This window comes from Heloderma suspectum, chromosome 3 (genome assembly GCF_057233095.1).
Source record: "Heloderma suspectum isolate Gila_16-S chromosome 3, 16-S_ref, whole genome shotgun sequence".
Lineage (NCBI taxonomy): Eukaryota > Metazoa > Chordata > Lepidosauria > Squamata > Helodermatidae > Heloderma > Heloderma suspectum.
The window spans coordinates 185,414,184-185,434,575 of record NC_139460.1 but is presented as its reverse complement, the minus strand read 5'-3'; the positions used below and the strand labels follow the sequence as shown (position 1 = coordinate 185,434,575).

General features: G+C 42.6%; 1 protein-coding gene across 13 annotated transcripts in view; it reads left to right on the top strand.

The window, feature by feature from the left end:
• Positions 1-20,392, top strand: part of GBF1 (golgi brefeldin A resistant guanine nucleotide exchange factor 1) — a 265,435-nt gene that overhangs the window by 134,471 nt on the left and 110,572 nt on the right. For 11 of the 13 annotated variants that reach the window (XR_014788747.1, XR_014788745.1, XM_084841340.1 and 8 more), the window contains 2 exons: positions 11,616-11,742; positions 14,253-14,473. Coding sequence is in view for 11 of the 13 variants with exons in the window: in XM_084841340.1 (XP_084697466.1) it covers positions 11,616-11,742; positions 14,253-14,473 (348 nt within the window). In the remaining 2 variants the exon portion in view is untranslated. The remainder of the gene's footprint in view (positions 1-11,615; positions 11,743-14,252; positions 14,474-20,392) is intronic. The other 2 variants (XM_084841339.1, XM_084841337.1) reach the window with 1 other exon arrangement.

The following is a 20,392-nucleotide window of genomic DNA, read 5'->3' as shown; positions in this document are numbered from 1 at the left end:
GCTAGATAGCATCACGGATGCAATGAATATGAACTTGAGCACGCTCCGGGAGAGAGCGCAGGACAGGAAGGCCTGGCGTGCTATGGTCCATGGGGTCACGAAGAGTCGGACACGACTGAACGACTGAACAACAACAAATCCATAAGAGAACCTCTCCTCTTATTCCATAACTGCTAAGTTTGCTCAAGGGTCTTTGGTGAGGGACTTTGTCAAAAGCCTTTTGGAAGTCCAAGCAAACAATGTCTACCAGATCACCCCTGTCTACATGTTTATTGACACTCTCAAAGAACTCTAAAACGTTAGTGAGGCAGGACTTACCTTTGCAGAAACCATGTTGGTTCTTTTTCAGCAGGGCTTGTCCTTCTATATGCTTACTAATTTTATCTTTAATAATGCTTTCTACCAATTTACCCAGAATAGATGTTAAGCTAACCAGCTTGTAATTTCCCAGATCCCCCTGGATCCCTTTTTGAAAATCAGTGTTGGCCATCTTCCAGTCCTCTGGTACAGAGGCTGATCGTAGGGACATGTTGCATATTTTGGTTAGAAGATCAGCAATTTCATATTTGAGTTCTTTGAGAACTCTAAGATGGATACCATCTGGGTCCAGTGATTTCTTTGCTTTCAGTTTATCAAGATGGTTGAGAACTTCATCTTTTGTCACCACTGTTTGGCTCAGTTCCTCAGGCTTCCTTCCTGAAAACATCAGTTGAGGCACAGGTAGCTGTCCTATACCTTCTGCAGTGAAGACTGATGAGAAGAATTAATTCAGCTTCTCTGCAATCTCCTTGTCCTCCTTTAGGACTCCTTTATCTCCATTGTCATCCAACAGTCCAACTGCCTCCCTGGCTGGTTTCCTGCTTCTGATATATTTAAACAATTATTTATTGTTGCCCTTGACATGGTTAGTGATATGCTCTTCAAAAATTTTTTTGCATCTCTTATTGTCTGCTTGCATCACCTTTGTGCAAGCTTGTGCTACCTTTTGTTTTCCTGACTTTTTTTTCTCTAATAGCATCCTTGACACCACTCATTAACTATGCCAGTGACATCTTGGGCTTGGTGCTATTTTTCCTAACCAGTGGTATACATTTTAGCTGAGCTTCTGTTACTGTGGTTTTGAGCAGCCTCCAAGCATTTTGAAGGGATTTAACCCTCTTGACTCCCCCTTTCAACTTCCTTTTCACCAGTTCCCTCATTTTAGAGAAGTTTCCTCTTTTGAAGTCAAATGTGACTGTGTTGGACTTCCTGGGCAATTTTCCACTCATATATATATTAAATCTGATATCACTTTGGTCACTGTTTCCAATTGGTTCAACAACATTTACATCTCATAACAAGTCTTGGGTGACACCACTTAGGATTAAATCCAGGGTCACCTCCCCTCTAGTCTGTTCTAGGGCACAGTTGTTTAGGATATCAAGAAATTTAAAGTCCGATCAGCCTCTGGAAAATGTATTCATCCATTCAACTTGGGGGTTAATTGAAGTCACCTATTATTACAACACTTCCTTATTTGGAGGTTTCCCTGATTTGGTTTTCCATCTCAAGGTCACTCTGAGCATTCTGGTTTGGGGGATGAAAGCACGTTCCTAGCACTGAATTAGCTTTGGAGCCGGTATTGTCACCCACAGCTCTTCTGTGGAAGAGCCTACTCCTTTTTGGTGTTCTAGTCTGCTTGACACTGTGCCTGCCCTCTTTGACATACAGAGGAACACCTCCCCCCATTATGCCCTTCCCTGTCCTTTCTGTAGAGTTTATATCCAGAGATGACTTTATCCCACTGGTTATCTCCATTCTACCAGGTTTCTGTAATGCCCACTATATCCAGATTCTCCTTTAAAACCAAGCACTCCAACTCTCCCATTTTGGCTCAGAGGCTTCTAGCATTTGCATAGGAACACCTATACACAGTGTCTCTCCCCATGTGTCTCTAGCATGTGCATCTTTTGCTCTGGCACTTTGGCCTCTTTGATTGGCTATCATGTTCTACCATGTAGTCATGGCCTATTTCCTTCCCTTCTACATCTGGGCAATCGAAAACATTTTCATCTTCACCCCCCCCCCCCGAATGATTTAACCCAAGGGAGATACTTCCCAGGTCCTGTCAGCTTTCCCCCAGGGTTTAGTGTAAAAGCTGCTCTGCCTCCTTTTTTATGTTTAGTGCCAGCAGTCTGGTTCCATTTTGGTTCAAATGGAGCCCATCCCTCTTGTATAAGCCTGGCTTTTCCGAAAATGTTCCCCAGTGCCTAACAAATCTGAACCCCTCCTCCCTGCACCACTGTCTCATCCACGCATTGAGCATTGAGACTCCTCAGCTTCACCTGGCTAGCTGGTCTGGCACATGGAACAGGTAGCATTTCAGAGAAAGCCACCTTGGTGGTCAGCCTCTTACCTAGCAACCTAAATTTGGCTACAAGGACCTCACGGCTACATTTCCCCACATCATTGGTACTAACATCTCTAATGATGGTCCCTGAAGGTCTCATCCACCAACCTCTCTGCCTCTCTTAGCTTCTCTGAACTTGTTCCCTGAGACCCCGGAGCTCATAACACTGAACACACACCCACAATGTCCAGCAGGCAGATAGTCGTACATGTGCTACTCAGTGCAATACACTGGATAGTCCCCACACCTCTGATGGCTTTCTACCTTCATAACTTTTAAAAAATATATTAGTATTGTTACTGTTATTGTGTTTGTTTACCGGGAAACCTAAGTTGTTACCAGGAGAAAGTGGGGAATTTATTTATAGTTACCTATTTGCAGTTACATACTGTGCATAGGGAGGAGAGAGTTGACTCCCTGGCTTCCTCGCCCTGCTGCTAAACTCACACAGGTGCTTAACTCGCTTGTTTGCTGATACTTTGTCACTGGGGCTGAGATGCTTCATCACTGGGACGCCTCACACGCATCATCGGCACCAGGGACGTTGCTAGGTTCTTAAAAGATCTGGGGCACATAATATAAATGTACATGTGCATATGACTGAGTCTAAGTTCACCCCATATACTATATGTGTGTGCGCGTGTGTGGTGTGTGTGCGCCCGTGTGTGTATAGATTACATGCATACATATACACATACATAAGAAGTGTGCACTGGCTCCTCACCCCACTTCAACTCAGACCCCAATTCAGCATTTTGGAAAATATCCTGCTTCTGCTTGGGCCAGTTTGTAGTCAGTCCACTTCAGCTCAGCACCAAACCTGAGTCAAAGTTTGGAAAAATGAGTCTTTATGCTTCCTGTTGACTACCATGGGAAATTAGAAAAAAAATCCTGTAACTTTTTTCTCTTGGTCAGAACTGGATGATAATTTCAGGCATAATACCCCCTAGAAGGGGATTACACCTGCCCAATGTCAGAAAAATAAGTGCAGGGTTTATATTTTGATTTTCTTTTAAAGGGATAAAAATTTCAGGATTCATTGCCCCATGAGAGGAGATCATATCTGCCAAATTTCAGAAAGATAGCCACAGCGGCTTTTGTGCAAGGGGAGCCTTGACATTTTGAGGTGTCCAAAAGTGGACATACCTCCCTATGTTCCTTGTGGACCATTGTTCTGAAAATTACAGCCAGCCTAGAGGTGTTCCTAAGTAAGAATCCAGCAAAGTTTCAGAAGGATAGGTGCAGTGGGGGCATGGCTTGCTGCCATGAGAGATGGCAGCATAACAACTGCTCCAGTTCCCAGCTGCCTATAATCACCATTTAAAGGTGAGTCAAGCCAGCACATTAAACAAATAATATCTTGAAAAACTAATGAGATGAGGAGGCAAAAGAAAGTTGAACAAAAACGAGCCCTGGAGGTCATCTCAGAAGCTGGAGTCCAAAGTGATTCTTCAGACTTGCCAGAGGAAAGTGAAAGCTATATGGCATTGGGTAAGACAGAGTCGCGGAGGGGAACGAAAACTAAACTGGCTAGTGAGCCTAATGACGATATGAGAAACCTTTTAAAGCAATTAAGGAAAGATCTGCAAATAGATTTCAGTACAGGCCTAGGACTGATCAAAGAAACATTGGCGGAAATGAAGATCAATATTAAAGAAGTAGAAAAAACTGTGAGTGAAGCCTTTGATCTAGCCCAGCATAATGAGGCTAGAGTTTATGATATGCAGAAATAAATAATGGATTTAAGAGATAAGCTGGAAGACCAGGAGAACTGCAAGCACCGTCTCAGTATTCACTTGAGAGGCTTCAAGAAGGAGGAGGGGAGAGAGGAATTAAAAAATAAAGAAATGGATTCAAGACCTCTGCCTGGATCTAAAAATCAGAATAGATGACCTGGAAAGAATCCACAGAGTGGGCCCTAGACAAATGCATGAAGGCTGCTGGAGAGATATTATTGTAAGGTTTGCTCGTTATACAGTGAAATCAATAACATGCTGTGCATTAAGCAATGTAGGAGATTTGCAGTATGAGGGAGATATGGTGGAAATTTTCCAGGACTTGGCAACTGAAACTATCAAGAGATGTAGACAGTGGAAAGCCATATAAAAAAGCTCTCAGAAACCATATGTTTTAAATATGTCTGGGGATTCTCCTTCAAACTGATTGTCTAGTTTGAGTGCTAAAGAGTTATTATAACCACTATTGAACAGTTGCAAGACATTTGGAAAAATTAATGATCTACGTGTCTGAAGTAGATTTAATGACACAGGATGAAGAGACGCTGCAAGACAAGAGAAAACCGCAATGGGAGAAGAAAGCAGGAAGGAAAAGAAAATACTGAAGACATGGTGAAACTACTTTGATAATTCCCCCACAGATGTTTTATTTCTAAAGAAGGGGGAGATGAGTAACTAGACTTCACGATTATACCCTGTGCTGGACTGTGATTCTAACTGAGAAGATTAGCTGACTATACTCACGTATAGACCACATATTTATTTCAGAATCACTTACACCACTGTTATCCAGGATAGATTTTTGCCCCCATCTTGGTGTCTGATCATGCTCTAATAATACAAATACCAGATCGTTGTTTCATCTAGCCCACTTTGAGCTAGTTTGCTCATCAGGAGATCATGGGGCACTTGGTTGAAAGCTTTGCTGAAAAGGTATATGATGTCCACAGCATTCCCACAGTCCACAAGGGAGGTGACTTGATCAAAAAATGAGCTCAGATTCATCTGGAAGGATTTATTCTTGACAAATCCATGTTGGCTTTGAGTAATCGCTGCATTGTTGTCAAGGTGCTTACAGATGGATTGCTTTAGAATCTGCTCCAGAATGTGCCCAGGGATTGATGTCTGACTGGTCTGTAGTTCCCAGGTTCCTCCTTTTTACCTTTTTTGAAGATAGGGACATTAGCCCTCCTCTAGTCATCTGGCACTTCACCCGTCCTCCATGATTTCTCAAAGAGAATAGCCAGCGGTTCTGAGAGTTCTTCTGCCAGTTCCTTTATTACTCTAGGATGCAGTTCATCTGGCCCTGGAGATTTGAACTCATTCAAAGTAATTAGGTGTTCCTTGACCATATGCCTATTGATCTCAAGCTGCAATCCTGCCCCTTCAGCCTGTACTTTGCCTTTGCCAGGGGGGTCATAGACACTCTTCTGGGAGAAGACCAAGCCAAAGTTGGAATTGAGCACTTCTGCCTTTTCTTTGTCATCTGTTACCATTTTGCCATCCTTCTTTAATAGTTGAACCACCATGTCTTTCCTGTCTTTTACTATGCATGTATCTGAAGAAAGCCTTTGTGTTGCTTTTAGCATCCCTCGCTAACCTCAGCTCATTCTCAACTTAAGCCTTCCTGAAGCCATCCCTGCAATTCTGTGCTACCTGCCTGTACTCTTCCCTTGTAGCTTGGCCTTCCTTCCACTTCCTATATATTTTTGTTTTGTTTTCAGGTCCTCTCTAAGCTTTTTGTGAAGCCACATTGGCTTCTTCTGTTGTCTTCCTCCTTTTTTCTTGTTGGAATTGTTTGTAATTGTGCCTTTAGAATTTCCTGCCCATCTTAGACTCCTTTTCTCATTAGAGTTGCTTGCCATGGGACCTTACTTATCATTGTTTTGAGTTTATTAAAATTAGCTTTCCTAAAATCCAAGGTACGCGTTTGGCCACACGCGTTTGGCCACAAGTATAACATGGTCAGTTCCCATAACTGCTACTTTATCCACTAAGTCATCTCTTTTGGTTAGGATCAAGTCAAGCTGATCAAGCTGATCCTCTAGTTCCTTCCTCCACTTTCTGTAGGAGGAAGTTATCTGCAACACAGGTCAGGAATTTCTTGGAGGGGCCATGCAGAATTTGTCTCTCAACAAATATCAGGGAAATTGAAGTCCCCCATTACTAACTACTACTACATGCTTTCTTGGAACATTGACAATGTTGCTTTTCAAAAGTTTCATCCTCGTCTTCTCCTTGATTGGGTGGCCAGTAGTAGACTCTGACCACCATATTCCTTTTATTCTTTGCTCCATTTATTTTAACCCAGATGCTCCCAATGGGGCTACCAGGCTCATCCTCCTGCATTTCTATGCGGAGATATTTTTTTTAACATATAGTGCAACCCCACCTCCCTTTCTGTTCCTCCAGTTCTTTTTGAACAAGTTATATCCTTCAATTGCTGTATTCCAGTCATGGGAGTCATCCCACCAAGTTTCATTTACACCTATCAAGTCGTAATTTCCCTCCCATATTAAGAGTTCAAGTTTGTTCTGTTTGTTTCCCATACTCTAGGCATTAGTATACAGACATCGAAGACCATGTGCTTTATAGTCAGGCTTTTTCCCTACAGGTTTCTGAAGACTATTATTGGGTGCTATTAGAGCTGTTTTCTCCATTGTGGTGCATGAGCCTTCATCCATTGTTACCCCCAACTTTACGTCTCCCTCCCATGTAGGATTCAGTTTAAAGCCCTCTTGATGAAGTTCTTCATTTTGTGGCCAAACACATTCTTCCCAACCCTTGTGAGGTGCAACCCATCCCTTGCCAACAGTCCATCTTCCAGGAAGTATAGCCCATGGTCCCAGAATCCAAATCTCTCGCATCAGCACCACCTTCTTAGCCAGTCATTCACACAGAGTATTTTTCTTTCCCTTGCTTTCCCTCTTCTAACTACTAGAAGGATAGATGAGAAAACTGTCTGGCCCCAAAGTTCTTGAGTTCCCTTCCCAGTGCTTCAAAGTCTGATGTGATTTCCTTGTAGCTCCGCTTGACAGTGTAATTTGTCCCCACATGGATGAGAAGAAAAGGATACCTGTCAGTGGGCTTTATGAGTGTAGACATCCCTTCAGTCATTTCTCTAAACCATCCTCCTGGGAGACAGCATACCTGGAGAGTCCATGGGTCTTCGCGACATAGTTGGGTTTGAATCCCACGCAGCAAGGAGTCTCCTACAACTGCTACTCTTCTCTTCTTTGTTGTAGGCCTTGGTTTCATAGCCTCTCCTTGACTGACCTTCAGCCTCTTGCTTGCTTTCATGCAGGATCCCCTGTAATTCTTCCTCTGCAGGCTGTCTTCCAGTCTCATCCTCAAGAAGATGGAAACGGTTCTATAGTTCCAATGCTTCCACTGGTGTAGAGTGTCTTCTAGTTCTCCTGCTCCTAACTGTCACCCTTTTCCAAGGAGTATCCTCTACTGCATTTTTCCTCACCTCAGCATTTTCCTCTTCTGCCTCAGCTTGCTGTTGCTCTTCTAGCTTCTGGTCTTCCCTTTGCTGCTGTAGTTCTACCATTCTGTCCAAGAACTCTTCGTCTTCTCTTATTCCCTGGTGACACTCACTGCTCCAGTCCTCTTACTTTTTCTTCCAACAGCGTGATCAACTTGCACTTGTTGCAGGTGTAGGCCATGTTTGTTTTCTCAGTCAAGAAAACAAACATTGCACACACCTTGCAGGTCACCACCACTGGAGAGTCTTTTCCTTCCATAGTCTCTATTTCCTTTTTGTTTCTAGCTTTCTTTTTGTACTGGAATAGCCTGTGCTTTGTCCTCTATTCGTTGGAGGTTAACAACAGAGTCCCACTGGTATGGAAGTGTGTGTTACAAGAAAAAGAAAAAGAAATGTTAGGGGCGTCCCCCTTGACCTCCCCCGGCAAACTCCTGTTTGCTCTCCCTGTTTGCTCGCTCTGATCGCCTGCTCTCTGGGAGCTTGCTTGCTTGTATAGCCCCTGCTGGAGTAGCTTCCTCTCCTGTGCTGTGCTGTGCTGAGCTGTGCAGTGCTAGGAGGCGGGAAACCTGCCTTGATGACAATTTCTTCTTCTAGAAAGTAGAAGAAGGGTCAAGAGGATTGGCCATCCTAGACATGCTCTTCACAAACAGGGAAAAATGGGTTGATAAGATGAAAGCAGTGGGAGCAAGAGGAAGAAGAAGGAAGTGCTACCATTTTTCCCACAAAGGAAGCTGTACTTGAACTGGCAAAAGTATATAAAATGATGAAGGGGAGGAATTGAAGCCCAAGGTAATTAAAGAGATAGATTTCAAGTCTTTAGGACCAGATGAATTGCATCCTTGGGAGCTAAAAGAACATGTGTATATACATATCAGAGCCTCTGTGGTGGTGGTGGTGGTGGTGGTGGTGGTGGTGGTTAGTTGGAGGACAGGTGAAGTACTGCCAGACTAGAGGCAGGTAAATGTTCCAAGCTTCAAAAGGGGGGGGCAGAGGTTCCAGGAAACTACTGATCAGTCAGCTTGATGTCAATTCCTAGAACAGGTTTTAGAAACGATGGTTAAGCAGTCAATGTCAGTATTTAGGGGGGAAAACAGAATGCCAGGAAGGTTTCTCAAGAACAAGTTATGCCAGATTAACCTTATGCCCCTTTTTTTATGGTTGCTAGCTTGGTAGATCAGGGGATTTAGTGTATGCTGATTTTAGCAAGGTTTTTGACAAGGTCCCCCATGATATTCTTGTTGGCAAGCTGATAAAATGTGGGCAAGACGATGTGGGCTACTGTTAGGTGGATTTGGAGCTGATTGGTAGACCATACCCAAAGACCATACCCATCAATTATTCTTCATCAGCCTGGATAGAACTGAGATGGGAGGAGCCTCAAGGTTCTGTCTGTATCCAGTGTTGCTTAACATCTTTATAAATAGCTTGAAGGAAAGAGTAGAGGGGATGCTCTACTTGCAGATGACCCCAAACTGGATGGGTAGTTTAGGGGACAGAAACAAGATTCAGACTGATCTTGAAAAGATGAATAACTGGACCAAGACTAACAAAATTAATTTCAGTTCAGATAATCATAAAGTTCTGCATGTGAGCAGAAAGAATCAGATGCACAAATACAAGATGTATAACACCTGGCTTGACAGCAGTAAATGTGAAAAAGATCTAGGGATTTTAGTTGATCTAAACATGAGTCAGCAGGGCAATGCAGTGGCTAAAAAGTCTAATATAATTCTAGGCTGCGACAACAGATGTGTTCAGATTCATGTGAAGTAGTGGTACTGCTCTCCTCTGATTAGGTCAGACCTCACCTGGAGTACTGTCTCCAATTCTGGACACCACAGTTTAAGAAGGATATTGACCAGTTGGAATGGGTCCAGAGGAGGGTGGCGAGAATGGTTAGGGGTCTGGAGACAAAGTCCTATGAGGATAGGTTGGAGGAACTGGGTATGTTTAGTGTGGAAAAGAGAAGATTAAGAGGCAATATGATAGAAGGACTGTCACATAGATGGAGGAAATTTATTTTCTATTGCTCAAGTCAGTAGGACCTGAACCAGTGGGTTCAAATTACAAGAAAAAGGATTTTGACTAGACATTAGGAAGAGGTTCCTGATGGTGCTGTTTTTAACCTTTAAATCCCTACATAGCTTGGGCCCTGGATATCTAAACAACTGCCTGCTCCCAGGTGAGTCTGCTTTGAGATCACCAACTGAGGTCTTTCTCTGGGTGGTCCCACTGTCAGAGGTTAGGTGGGCCTGTTCAGCTGAAGTGCCTGCCCTTGGAGAGCTCTCCTAGGGAAGTCCACCTGGTACTAAATAAGTTTTAGATGCTGGGTGAAGGCCTTCTATTTTAATTTTTTTATCGTTCTGCTGTTTACTAAATTTATTGTTTTTACTGAGCAGGGGTTTGGATTCGATGGCCTTGCAGGCCCCTTCCAACCCTACTATTCTATGATTACAGCTGCTGTCCTATTTTTATATTGTTCTAGTGCTTTGGTATTTAAAAAAAAAAAAATTCTGTTCATTGCAAGCCACCCCAGAGATTCATAGAATTGAAAGGCAGGGTAATCATTAAAAATAAACAAGCAATGTGCAGTATTTTCCCTGCAAAGTGTCATTCTTGGTCACACACCTCTTAAATTAAATAGATCTGATATACTGAGCCTAGCTTGAGATCACACCTCTTGAGGACCAGGAATTAGATAAGGAAGTTGCAGGGAGAGGGTGTGCATTTTGGTGCTGTTTAGGTACAGTTTCACCCCAAACAGTATGACTTAGAACCATATCTCTCATTTTCTTTGCCCCATCATAGGTTGTGAGTGTTTTGGCATCTGCTGCTGCTGAAGCTCTAATGGCAGAGCAAATGGTGGAGAGCTTGAGGAAAGGTGCTCCATGGTTTATCACGAGATTAAATGCACCTAAAGCTATTGTGTTTCCTTTAGATGCATGACAAAGATGGTGCAGTTATTGGTTGGATTAGAAAGGTGTTCATAGTTAGATACAATTGTGAGATTAAAAAGCAGCAGTTTGGCTTTGTAATTTATGTAGTGATTTCCAAATTTAAAATCAAAATTATATCTGGTTCATAAGTCTGAAAGCCTGCTAAGGTATAATAGGGGCATGTGTAATTGGGTGAAAGGCCTGCAAGTCATTTTTCATAGTAATAACAGTTAGATAATACTAAAAGAATTGTGTGTGATTCAAAAACCCATGTACAAAAATATTGCCAACAGGCAAATATTGACAGATGCTGTAATGATATATGCATAGGCAAGTTCACTCTCTACCAGACAGCTTATGTTTTTCTCTGTGCATGAGTGGATAATGTTTAGTGGCCATCCAAAACTTGTTGGCAAAGGACTTAACTTGAAGGGAGAGGAAGGTTGTGTACAGAAATATTATTAGCTGCTTTTTAAACCATGTGACTCTATGCCACTCCTTTTTCCTTCACCTGTGTCCCTGTTTGCAGCCCATTTATTTTACCCTATAGAACTTGATGAGAGAAACTGAGAATTAACCAAACCAAGCATAACACTGTTTTTTATTCTGTTTCTTGCTTAGACTAGAGCAGCCTTCCCCAACATGTTGGATGACAACTCCCCCAATCCCTAGTCAGCAAGACCAATGGACTTGCTGGCTGGGAATGATGGGAGTTGTAGTCCAACATCTGGAGGGCACCAGGTTGGGGAATGCTGTACTAGAGGATGTTGGAAGAGTGTGACCAGTTTGGGAGCTGATTTGTTTATATATACAAACATACACACAGAACTGTGAGATTCAGGCTCTGTCCTAAAATATCTGTTCAGCTAGTTTTTTTTAAATCACTTATACGTTGAATTAACACACAAAGTAATTAATTTCCAGTTGAGATTGGGTTGGATTAAGAGTTTATGGGATAGAATGCTTGTATCAACTGGCATAATTGTAGGACTCTAGGTTTGACCTAATGGAATGCTGCTGTCATTCTTCTGGTCAAATGAGACATTCTATGTCTTTACTGTTCACAGTTGAAAATGAGAGCAGGGGGAATGAGCGACTCATCAAAATGGAAAAAGCAGAAGAGATCGCCAAGGAACTCTTGCCATGTAACCAAAGTATCTCAAGGAGCAGAACAGACTGCTGCCAATGGTACAGGTATGGCAAGTAATATTCATTCGTTCGTTTGTTTGTTTGTTCGTTCATTTATTAAAATGTATATACAGCCCCTCAGTGTAGTTTCCAGAGTGGTTTACAAAAGCTGCATCATGTTAAAATACATTAAAATACATTGAAAAACCTGGGAAAATGAAAATGCCTTTGTCTGGCACCAAAAAGATAACAATGTTTGCACCAGGTGGGCCTCTCTGAGGACAAAATGCCAAAATAGGGTTCCCCATTCTGAGAAGGCGCTCTCTCTAGTTGCCGCTTGCGTTCCCTCAGATGGCAGGGGCACCTGGAGGAGAGCCTTAATGAATGGGCAGGTTGGTAAGAGAACAGGCATTATTTTAGGTACCTGGGTCCTAAGCCATGTAGGGCTTAGTTGAATGTCACAGGTGAATAGAAAGCTGACTACAATTATAATCATGGCTGTGTGGTCTATACCTCTGACGGGATACATTGTTTTTGATACTACATAAAATGCACTCTCCAAAGATACTACAACCTAAAAGGCCACAAGGAAATTAATATCAGTGAATGAACAATGCTGTGGTTGTTGGGAACCACACACCATTTGACTTCCTTGCTGATCTATGGTGTATCAGAGCTGGACAGAGAGACTCTCACTGTAGAAGCCTGTGTGGCAGCCACCTGATTGCTCCATCTTTCCTGTGGAGGGAAATAGGAAGAGATTGTGGGGATCTCTTTGAGGGAAGGAGGAAACTCCAAGGATCCTTGAGCCCTGAGAGGGAGGAGGCAGTAGAGGATATTATGGAGGAAGAGCAGGAGGTAGGGATAGATGAGGAGGAAAAGATGGCACCTGCCTGGCTATCTAAGGGACCACCTCTCTTACCATGAACCTGTCTGGGTATTAAGATCTGCAGGAGAGGCCTTTTGAGGGCGCCATTACCCACAGAGGCCAGTTTGTTGGACATGTGTGAAATGGCTTTCTCCTGTATTGCTCCCAAACTATAGAATGTGCTCCCTCAAGAACTGTGATTGGTCCCCACTCTCTCGGCTTTTGGAAAGGGTGTAAAAGGCTAAATTGAAAAGATGGGTCTTAATTTAGCCTTTTAAAATTTGTAGTTTAATGTTTTACCATTTTTATTGTTTTGCCGTTTTATTGTTTTAAATTGTTGTACACTGCCTTGATAGCTTTTTGGCAGATAAGCTGGTATAGAAAATGATGATGATAGAGATGCAGCCTTTCCTTATAGTTGCCCAACCCAGCTAGCTTGTAGAAACCTCATCAGGAGCAACCAGTGATGGGGTGAGCTGTAGGGCTGGAGATATTCCAGGTGTCTGACTGGCTAAACCCAAAGGGTTGGGGTTATGTCCTCCAAGTCCCCATTCTGTTATTGAAACAGTCACTTTGGAAAATGTCTGCATGGAATAAGGCTGGAATGTTAGAATGGTAAGAATTTCCCCTCTCCTTCTCAAGTAACCCTTCTGGTTTTGATTTTGGCAACTTCGTTCAGACTGATCTCATTCTTCTTCCTGCTTTTGTAAATGATGTCCTTTGTCCCAGGTGATCCAATTCTCTTACTGAATAAAACCTCAATCAGATTCCTTTAGAAAAAGAACTGATAATGGAAAGACATGGAAAATTGTCCAATAGAAAGATCCTGAAAGAAGTACAACGTATGTACAGATCAACAAGATGCCTTAGGGTTTAGAAAGGAGAATATCACTTGTAATTTATCATAGCACACAACAATTGGATGTACATTACAAAATATTAACCTTTCTAATATTGTATTAGAATATTCTAATATATTCTAATATAATAGTATTCTACAGTGTGAAGAGATTCAGAGAGTCCTTTGTGTGAAGGATTGACACTGACTTGCACATATCTATGGGATCATGGCCTCTGTCCAGCAGTGACCAGCCAGATGCCTTATAACAGGGGGTAGGCAACGTGGTGCCTGTGGGCCCCAGTGTGCCTCCAGGCACCTTCCTTGGCGCCCACTGAGGTGCCCTACCCCTCCCACTTTTTTCCCCAGAAAAATAACACGTTTTCTTACTGACAGCTGTGATTGCTTCAAAATAAAGTGAGGGCACTGAAAACTTTGGGTTCAAAGGAGTTGTTTAGTGAAGTTCAGCCACAACTCTGCCTTGTACTTAGTCTTTTGGGCAGGTTACTTCTCTGTTGTGACTAGCCATACCTCCCATGGCAGCCATTTTGTGGTGGTGCCCAGGACAGTTTTCCAAATTGCCAAATGTGCCCATGGGCCCAGAAAGGTTGCCCACCCCTGCTTTATAAATAAGAGATGTCAGAAAGAATGAAGACAATGCTGTGTAGGGACATACTATTCCACTAGCTTCTCTATTATTTTTATAGAAGAAGTGATAATGACATTGAGTGATTATAACTCCAATATTGGAAACAGCTTTAAAACTTGAAGAATGTATTCATAAATAGTGGGACCAGCTCTAATGTCAAAATATGACTGAGCTGCTAGTAATGGATATATGGCTAACAAATTGCTTCTGTTTCTTATCAGTAGGTGGAGTTAATTTCAGTGATGTCCCTTCTCCCATCTCCTCTGGAAGTTCAGAGAATGCATCTTCTACAGTCAGCCCTGCTACTGACAGTGGTTTAGACCTTTCATCACAGATGAGCTCAAAGGAAGTCCTTCCAGACTTGCAGCTGGTCGACCCTTTGGGAATCAGTGCAGCAATGCCTTTATCTGAGCCTAAGGCCAGAGAGCAGCTAGAGCCCCAGGTATGAGCTTATTTTACTGTAGGGCAAGCAAGACTGATGGGCTAGCTTCAGACGTGACCTGCAATAACATGTTGCGGTGTGGAGAGCTCCTGTTCAAGGTTTCAGCAAATCAGTCATGCATTTTTTCCAAGATATTCAATTTTATTCCCCCTCCTCCCTTGTTTACACCACTGAGCATGCTCAGTCCTTATTGAGCTAAGCCTCCCCCCCCCCCGATTACTTGTAGTTCTGCAAACCTTCGAGCCCTCCCAAAAGTTCGCAGTTTTGTCACTGAGCTCTACTTCAAGCCATTTTGACCATATAAGGATTGGCACTCTGGAATGATGGTAATCTTCTTCTCCTTTATATATATAAATAAAAGGAAGTGTGTGTTCGTATGTCCTTGATGGACTCGAAAACCATACATCCGATTGTTATGAAACTTTTAAGTTTGTTCTACCTCTATCTGGGATGGTTTTAGGCAAAATTTTAACCACCATCTTGAACCAAGTGTTGCAGAACTCAGAGTCAGAGAGACCACGGAGTGAAGGAAAAAGAGATTCTTTATTTAACGCGCGGGCTTAAGGCTGGAATCATTTCCAAAGAGCCAGAAGCCCCGAAATACATCAGCACATTGTTTTTATAGACATTGTGATACATATGAAACGGCTCCTCCTCCCCCTCCCGTGTGGGGTTGCAATCCTCAACATTTCTCTTCCTAGCACCATTGTTTATAATACAAGAACTGGGTTATAGGGTAGCCATGATAAGGAGAGAACAGAAGAGAACAGCAGAGAACAAGATATACGATTGTATGACCTTTGACAAGACAAGGAATTCCTGTGTCTCATCAGCTTACAACAATATATTCAAGGGAGAAAGAGCTCAGCAAGAACATGAAGCATGAGACTGCATGAGGCTACTTAGTCTGACCCCCGATATGGCTGCTACATTCCCCCCTTAAATGCATAATTTTATTACAATTATAGCATTTCTGATAACCATACAAAGCTTTTTGTGACATACATATTACTTAGCCTCTTGTTGGGCTATTAGAGCATAGAGGGCAGCAGTTTTACTAGCTGAGACATAGAACAGATTGGTTAAACAGCGCATAAGACAAGGAACGCAGAGACATAACAGAACTTTTATGAACAACACTGGTAGAATTAGAATGAACAATGCTTCAAGCCAGCTAAGATCTGGAAGCCAAGGGGTTAACTAATTGAGCTAATTGTTTTGTCTTATTGTTTTGTTAGCTACTATATTGTGCAGCTTGTTGATCTGTTCATCTACAGCATTGCCATTATCAGTTAAGTTAAAACAACAGAGCTTTTGGTGTGTCTCACAACTTAAATGATGAAGAAGGAAGAGGTAATCTATACCAGCTCTATTTTCTAGAACTGCACCTCTTAGATCACGCAACTCTTTATTTAACAATGACAATGCTCGTGAGGTGGCATTTATGCTTTTGGCCAAGCTGCAAGCTAACCGGTTGATCTCTCAACCATCAGCCAAGGCTAAACCTGGAACCCCAACCAGTGACATTGCTAAGGCCAATTTTTCTGAGTCAGAATATAACTGCACATGACTATTACAATTTTTAGTTAGTTGGAGTGCTCGAGGCTGCCGTCTACGGATTTTTTCGGGCCACAGGGGAAGAATTGGCACCAGTTCAATTGGCGGCTGAGGCAACATGGGTGGTTATTAGACAAGTTGGCAGGAATGAATGACCAAGTGTGGGAACTACATGTCTAAAACCATCCTTGAGGCAAAAGCATGTGGGCATCATTAAAAGATATGTTTTGAATTTTATTACAGTGGAAGGGGGCCAGGGATAGCTTTATATTTTCTGGAAAATTTTTGACAATTAAGCATTCGTGCACACATAGCATTTGTTTCAGCAATGATGGGGGTGTGTAGAGTGAACTCTGTAGGGGGTAGGATCTTTGCAACTACGCCCCAATTAGCATTTTGGGAATAAGTTAAACTTGCACCATAAACTCTTAACATGGTATCTTTTTGAATTTTCCCGGGATGTCTACAGACAGATATATTTCTTGGCAAACAAAAATGTTTTACTCTCGTGATGTTAGCCAGGTGAAGCCAGTAATTATCAGCAAATCACTGGGACAAACTTCTCCTTCCAGGAGCAGACCCCCCTTTTTGCACCTTATCAAGGAAACACAATGCAACACTACTAACACTACAACACGCATGTTGGTCTTCTTTGGGATCTGACCATACGCCGGGCAGCTATTCACCTGGCAAGCTGCAGTAGGGTCTAGTCCCCTTCTTCAATTCTTCAGTTGCAGGTCTGACCGTACTCAGGGGGACAGTCTCCTGGTGTGTCCACAGTAAGGTCTAGCCTGAGTCTTCTTACTGCTTTTTCAGAATGATTTTTAAAGGATTTTCAGGATTTCTGTTTACAGTCTACTCTCCCCCTCTCGCTCTCTTGACTCGTGTCCAATGTATCCAGGGTTTAACTCCAGCTGCTTTCATAGCTGCGAGGGTGGAAAGTATGACAGTTTTCAGTCCTCTCTATCTGGGAGTCAAAGGGTTATTTTTCCCTCTTTAACTCATACTTTAACTCTTGGTTGGAAAGGATGAACTTCTGTGATGGGAATGGCTTATTTTCTAAGACAAAGCGACGCGGGGCTTGGAGAACTTTGCTCAGTGTCTGGACTTTTTGTTTAAGGCTAACGTTTGCTTGCTCTTGATGCCACTCCAGTGTCAATCAGGATGTCAATGTCACGGCCCCTCTCAAGCTGTCTCCCTCTTCGCCCATTCTGGCCCCTTTGGTTTTCTCCTTTGTGTATTTGATTTATTTTATTTGGGCATTCATACCACTAACGTCCATCTTGTCCACACTGGGCACACTGGTTCTTTTTTAAGAATTTTTTTTTGCCTCTGCCGGGTCTTTTTCTTTTCTTCTTTCGTCCACGTCTTCTTGGGCCTCTGGGTCGAGGGGGGTATACTGGCGATAGGCATCTGAAAGACGCTCCAAGTACGCTCTGGGGCCTTGGTGGCACCTTGCAGCACTTTAGACACTTTGGTCATATTAATTGACTTCTTCATACCTGCTTTCATGGCTTCTAACAGCAGGGTTTGATACTGGGTGAGGCGCTCTAGCCCCACTTGTGTTTTGGGATTCCAGCGGGGGGGTTTACTTACAAGGAGACTTTATTGGGTAACTTACAGCACACAGGCGTACTTAATGGTTGGATCAGACAGCTTCTCTGAACCACGAGCTATTGGGCTAAATGGGTTTTATACCATACATGTTACCCATGAGGCAGCACAACACTAACAAGCATTTTCAGCATAGGCTAGAAGTGTTTGGTTCTCAGGCACAGCTTCCTGTAAACAACTTCGCTTCCCAAAGTGCTTGATAACACTTTTATTCATTAGTATGGGAAGACAATTTTTTTCTCTTTCTTTTGCTTTCTTTTTCTTTGCTGATCTGCCTGTATTGCAGATCATGTTTCAAACTTTTTACATAAAACTTTCTGCTCCATGCACCAGCCTTGTCTCTTTATTTGTCTTTTTCAAGTTAAACTCACTTACTTAAACCTTTCTGCCTTACACTAGTCTCAATGACACACATTTGGGATAGGCTCTTCTTCTCTTTTTAGTTACATTTTTTTCATCTTAAAGAACTATTACATTATTGTGGCTACTTTATCTCAGGTCATAAGCTCCAGGCACAATCAGCTGCTTTTAATTTACCCTGGGGGCAACTATGGCCACACTTCTTTCCTACAAATGTTTTTTTTTCTTTGCCTCTTGCCTTTTCTTTCTTCTTTTTTTTCCCTTCTCTATCTGTCTGCTACTTTCTCTATTCTTTCTTTTCTACTTGCTTCTGTCTTTCTCTACTTGTCTTTGTCTTTTTTCCTTGTCATCCATTGGGAACCACACTTAGTATCATTTGGAGTTGCAACTAACACTAATCTGCAAATATCACATATATTTTATGATATTTAAGAAATCATAAAATATACACAACAAACTTTTTTCTGCAATTTAACACAATGAATGGAAAGCACTTCTAGCACGGTAAGGCATGATGGAGCAGATCCAGCAATCATACTGCTCTTCTGGCATGCTCAGGGCCCATCAAAATCAAGGGATGGGCATACTCACACACACACACACAGAGTTCTAGGTCACCATTTTTGCATCGGCAACTCTATGCTGCATGAGTTCTAGCAGAAGGAAATTTAAAAGTCATAGATCAAACTTAGCCTGCTGTACACTGAGCTGACTACAAACACAGACACACGGTCCACAGCGATGAGAGTCCAAGTTTATCAAAAGCTTCACAGCACTGTCCATGGCAAGTCTTTGACAATTTAAAATTTTAGTCCATGTGCAGAGTGTCTCTAAAAAGCCCAGATGATGATGGAGGCAAACAGAGAAGGCTCTGGGCAATGAAGATGCGATGTTTCCAGCAAAGGCTCTCCACTTTTGCATCAGTTTAAAAAGGGAAAGTGTGGCCCTACACCCCTTCTGACAGACAAGGGCCTTTAACTTTTTAGCAAGGCCTCTGTCTAAACAGAGCGGCACAGCTCAGCTCTCTAGCCGTGACGCTTTAACCTGGGCAACTCCTCTGTAAATTTTATTTTACTTCTGTCAGGTTCTCACAGACATTTTAAAAACTTATTCTTTTTTTTTCTCTTCTAACCTGGTACACGAAAGCACTGAAACACTGAGTGCCGAAACTCAGGACGCTGGGGGGTGATGGGCATCGCCTTATACTTGCATTTTTCAGGCAGCCATTAATCTTCTTCGGGGAGGCAGTGGGGTGATTTGCAGGACTTCAAAGGCAAGCTTCTCAGTTTGTTTGTATTTGTAAATCCCAAGCTTAAAACAGGACACGATGAGGTACAGGGCAGCTAAATCTTTGCTTTGGCACGGGCAACAAATAACTCGGGTCAGCTTTCTTCGCTGGGGTCTCAAACAGGAAAACAGTCTTAATTTAAAGTTGTAACATCACTGACAGCGTCAGCCAGCCAGCTACACAGATTTCGCTGTTTTTCAAGACAGTTACTCCAATATCTTCTTTTCTTCTCAATCAGGTTGGGTCTCCCAGCTTACACAGTTTATTGCAGCTTCCAGGAGCATGGTAGTAGCGTGATTTTGGCTTGGCCAGGAACATGCTGTCTGGTTTCTCCGTCTCTTCAGCACACACACTCAGGCAGTTTAACATTGGACACTCAAATCAGTGAGATTTCTTCATTGCAGGGAATCCCACGGCAAAAGCTTAATGGTTACGCTCTTCAGAAATCATATAGCCGATGGTCAGTAGCTACAGGCTCTATGCAATTTTAACACAGTTCAAAGCTAAACACGGTTACCTTGACAGAGATCTTCAACGTGGTCTTTCCGCTTCATTCTGCCTTGGGACAGTCTTACGGCACACTTTTCACTCGAAGAGGGGTCTAGCTTGTGCTCTGGGGGCTGATTCTTCACCTTTATTTTCTATTTTGCCTTCATCTTCTGGGTCTTCATTTTCAGTTTCCATTTCTTAGGGATTTCATCTCAATTAGGCGAGGTGATGATGTTGCACAACTCAGAACGTTGTGGGCAATTTTCCTGCCCCCCCCCCCCCCTCGGCACGCTAGGCTAACAGCTACTTCTTCGGCCTTACACTCTCACGCTCCCACGCTTTGTTAAAAGCCAGACTGTCCTGCAACATTTTTCTAATTAACAGCCTCAGATCTTGTGTTTTTTTTTTCCTCTCAACTCGACCTTGAGCTTTTTGCTGTTTTATCTCTCTATTTTGAATCTTTTTTAAAAAAACCTTTTTCATTCTTTGTTTGACATACATCTCAAGGGGGTGCAAGTCTTGAGCAGTAGACGAGCTCGCCTCCCCTTTTTTGTGAGAACACATCTTTTTAAGGGTCACTGCCGATTTTATTAAATCTTCTGCCCAACACT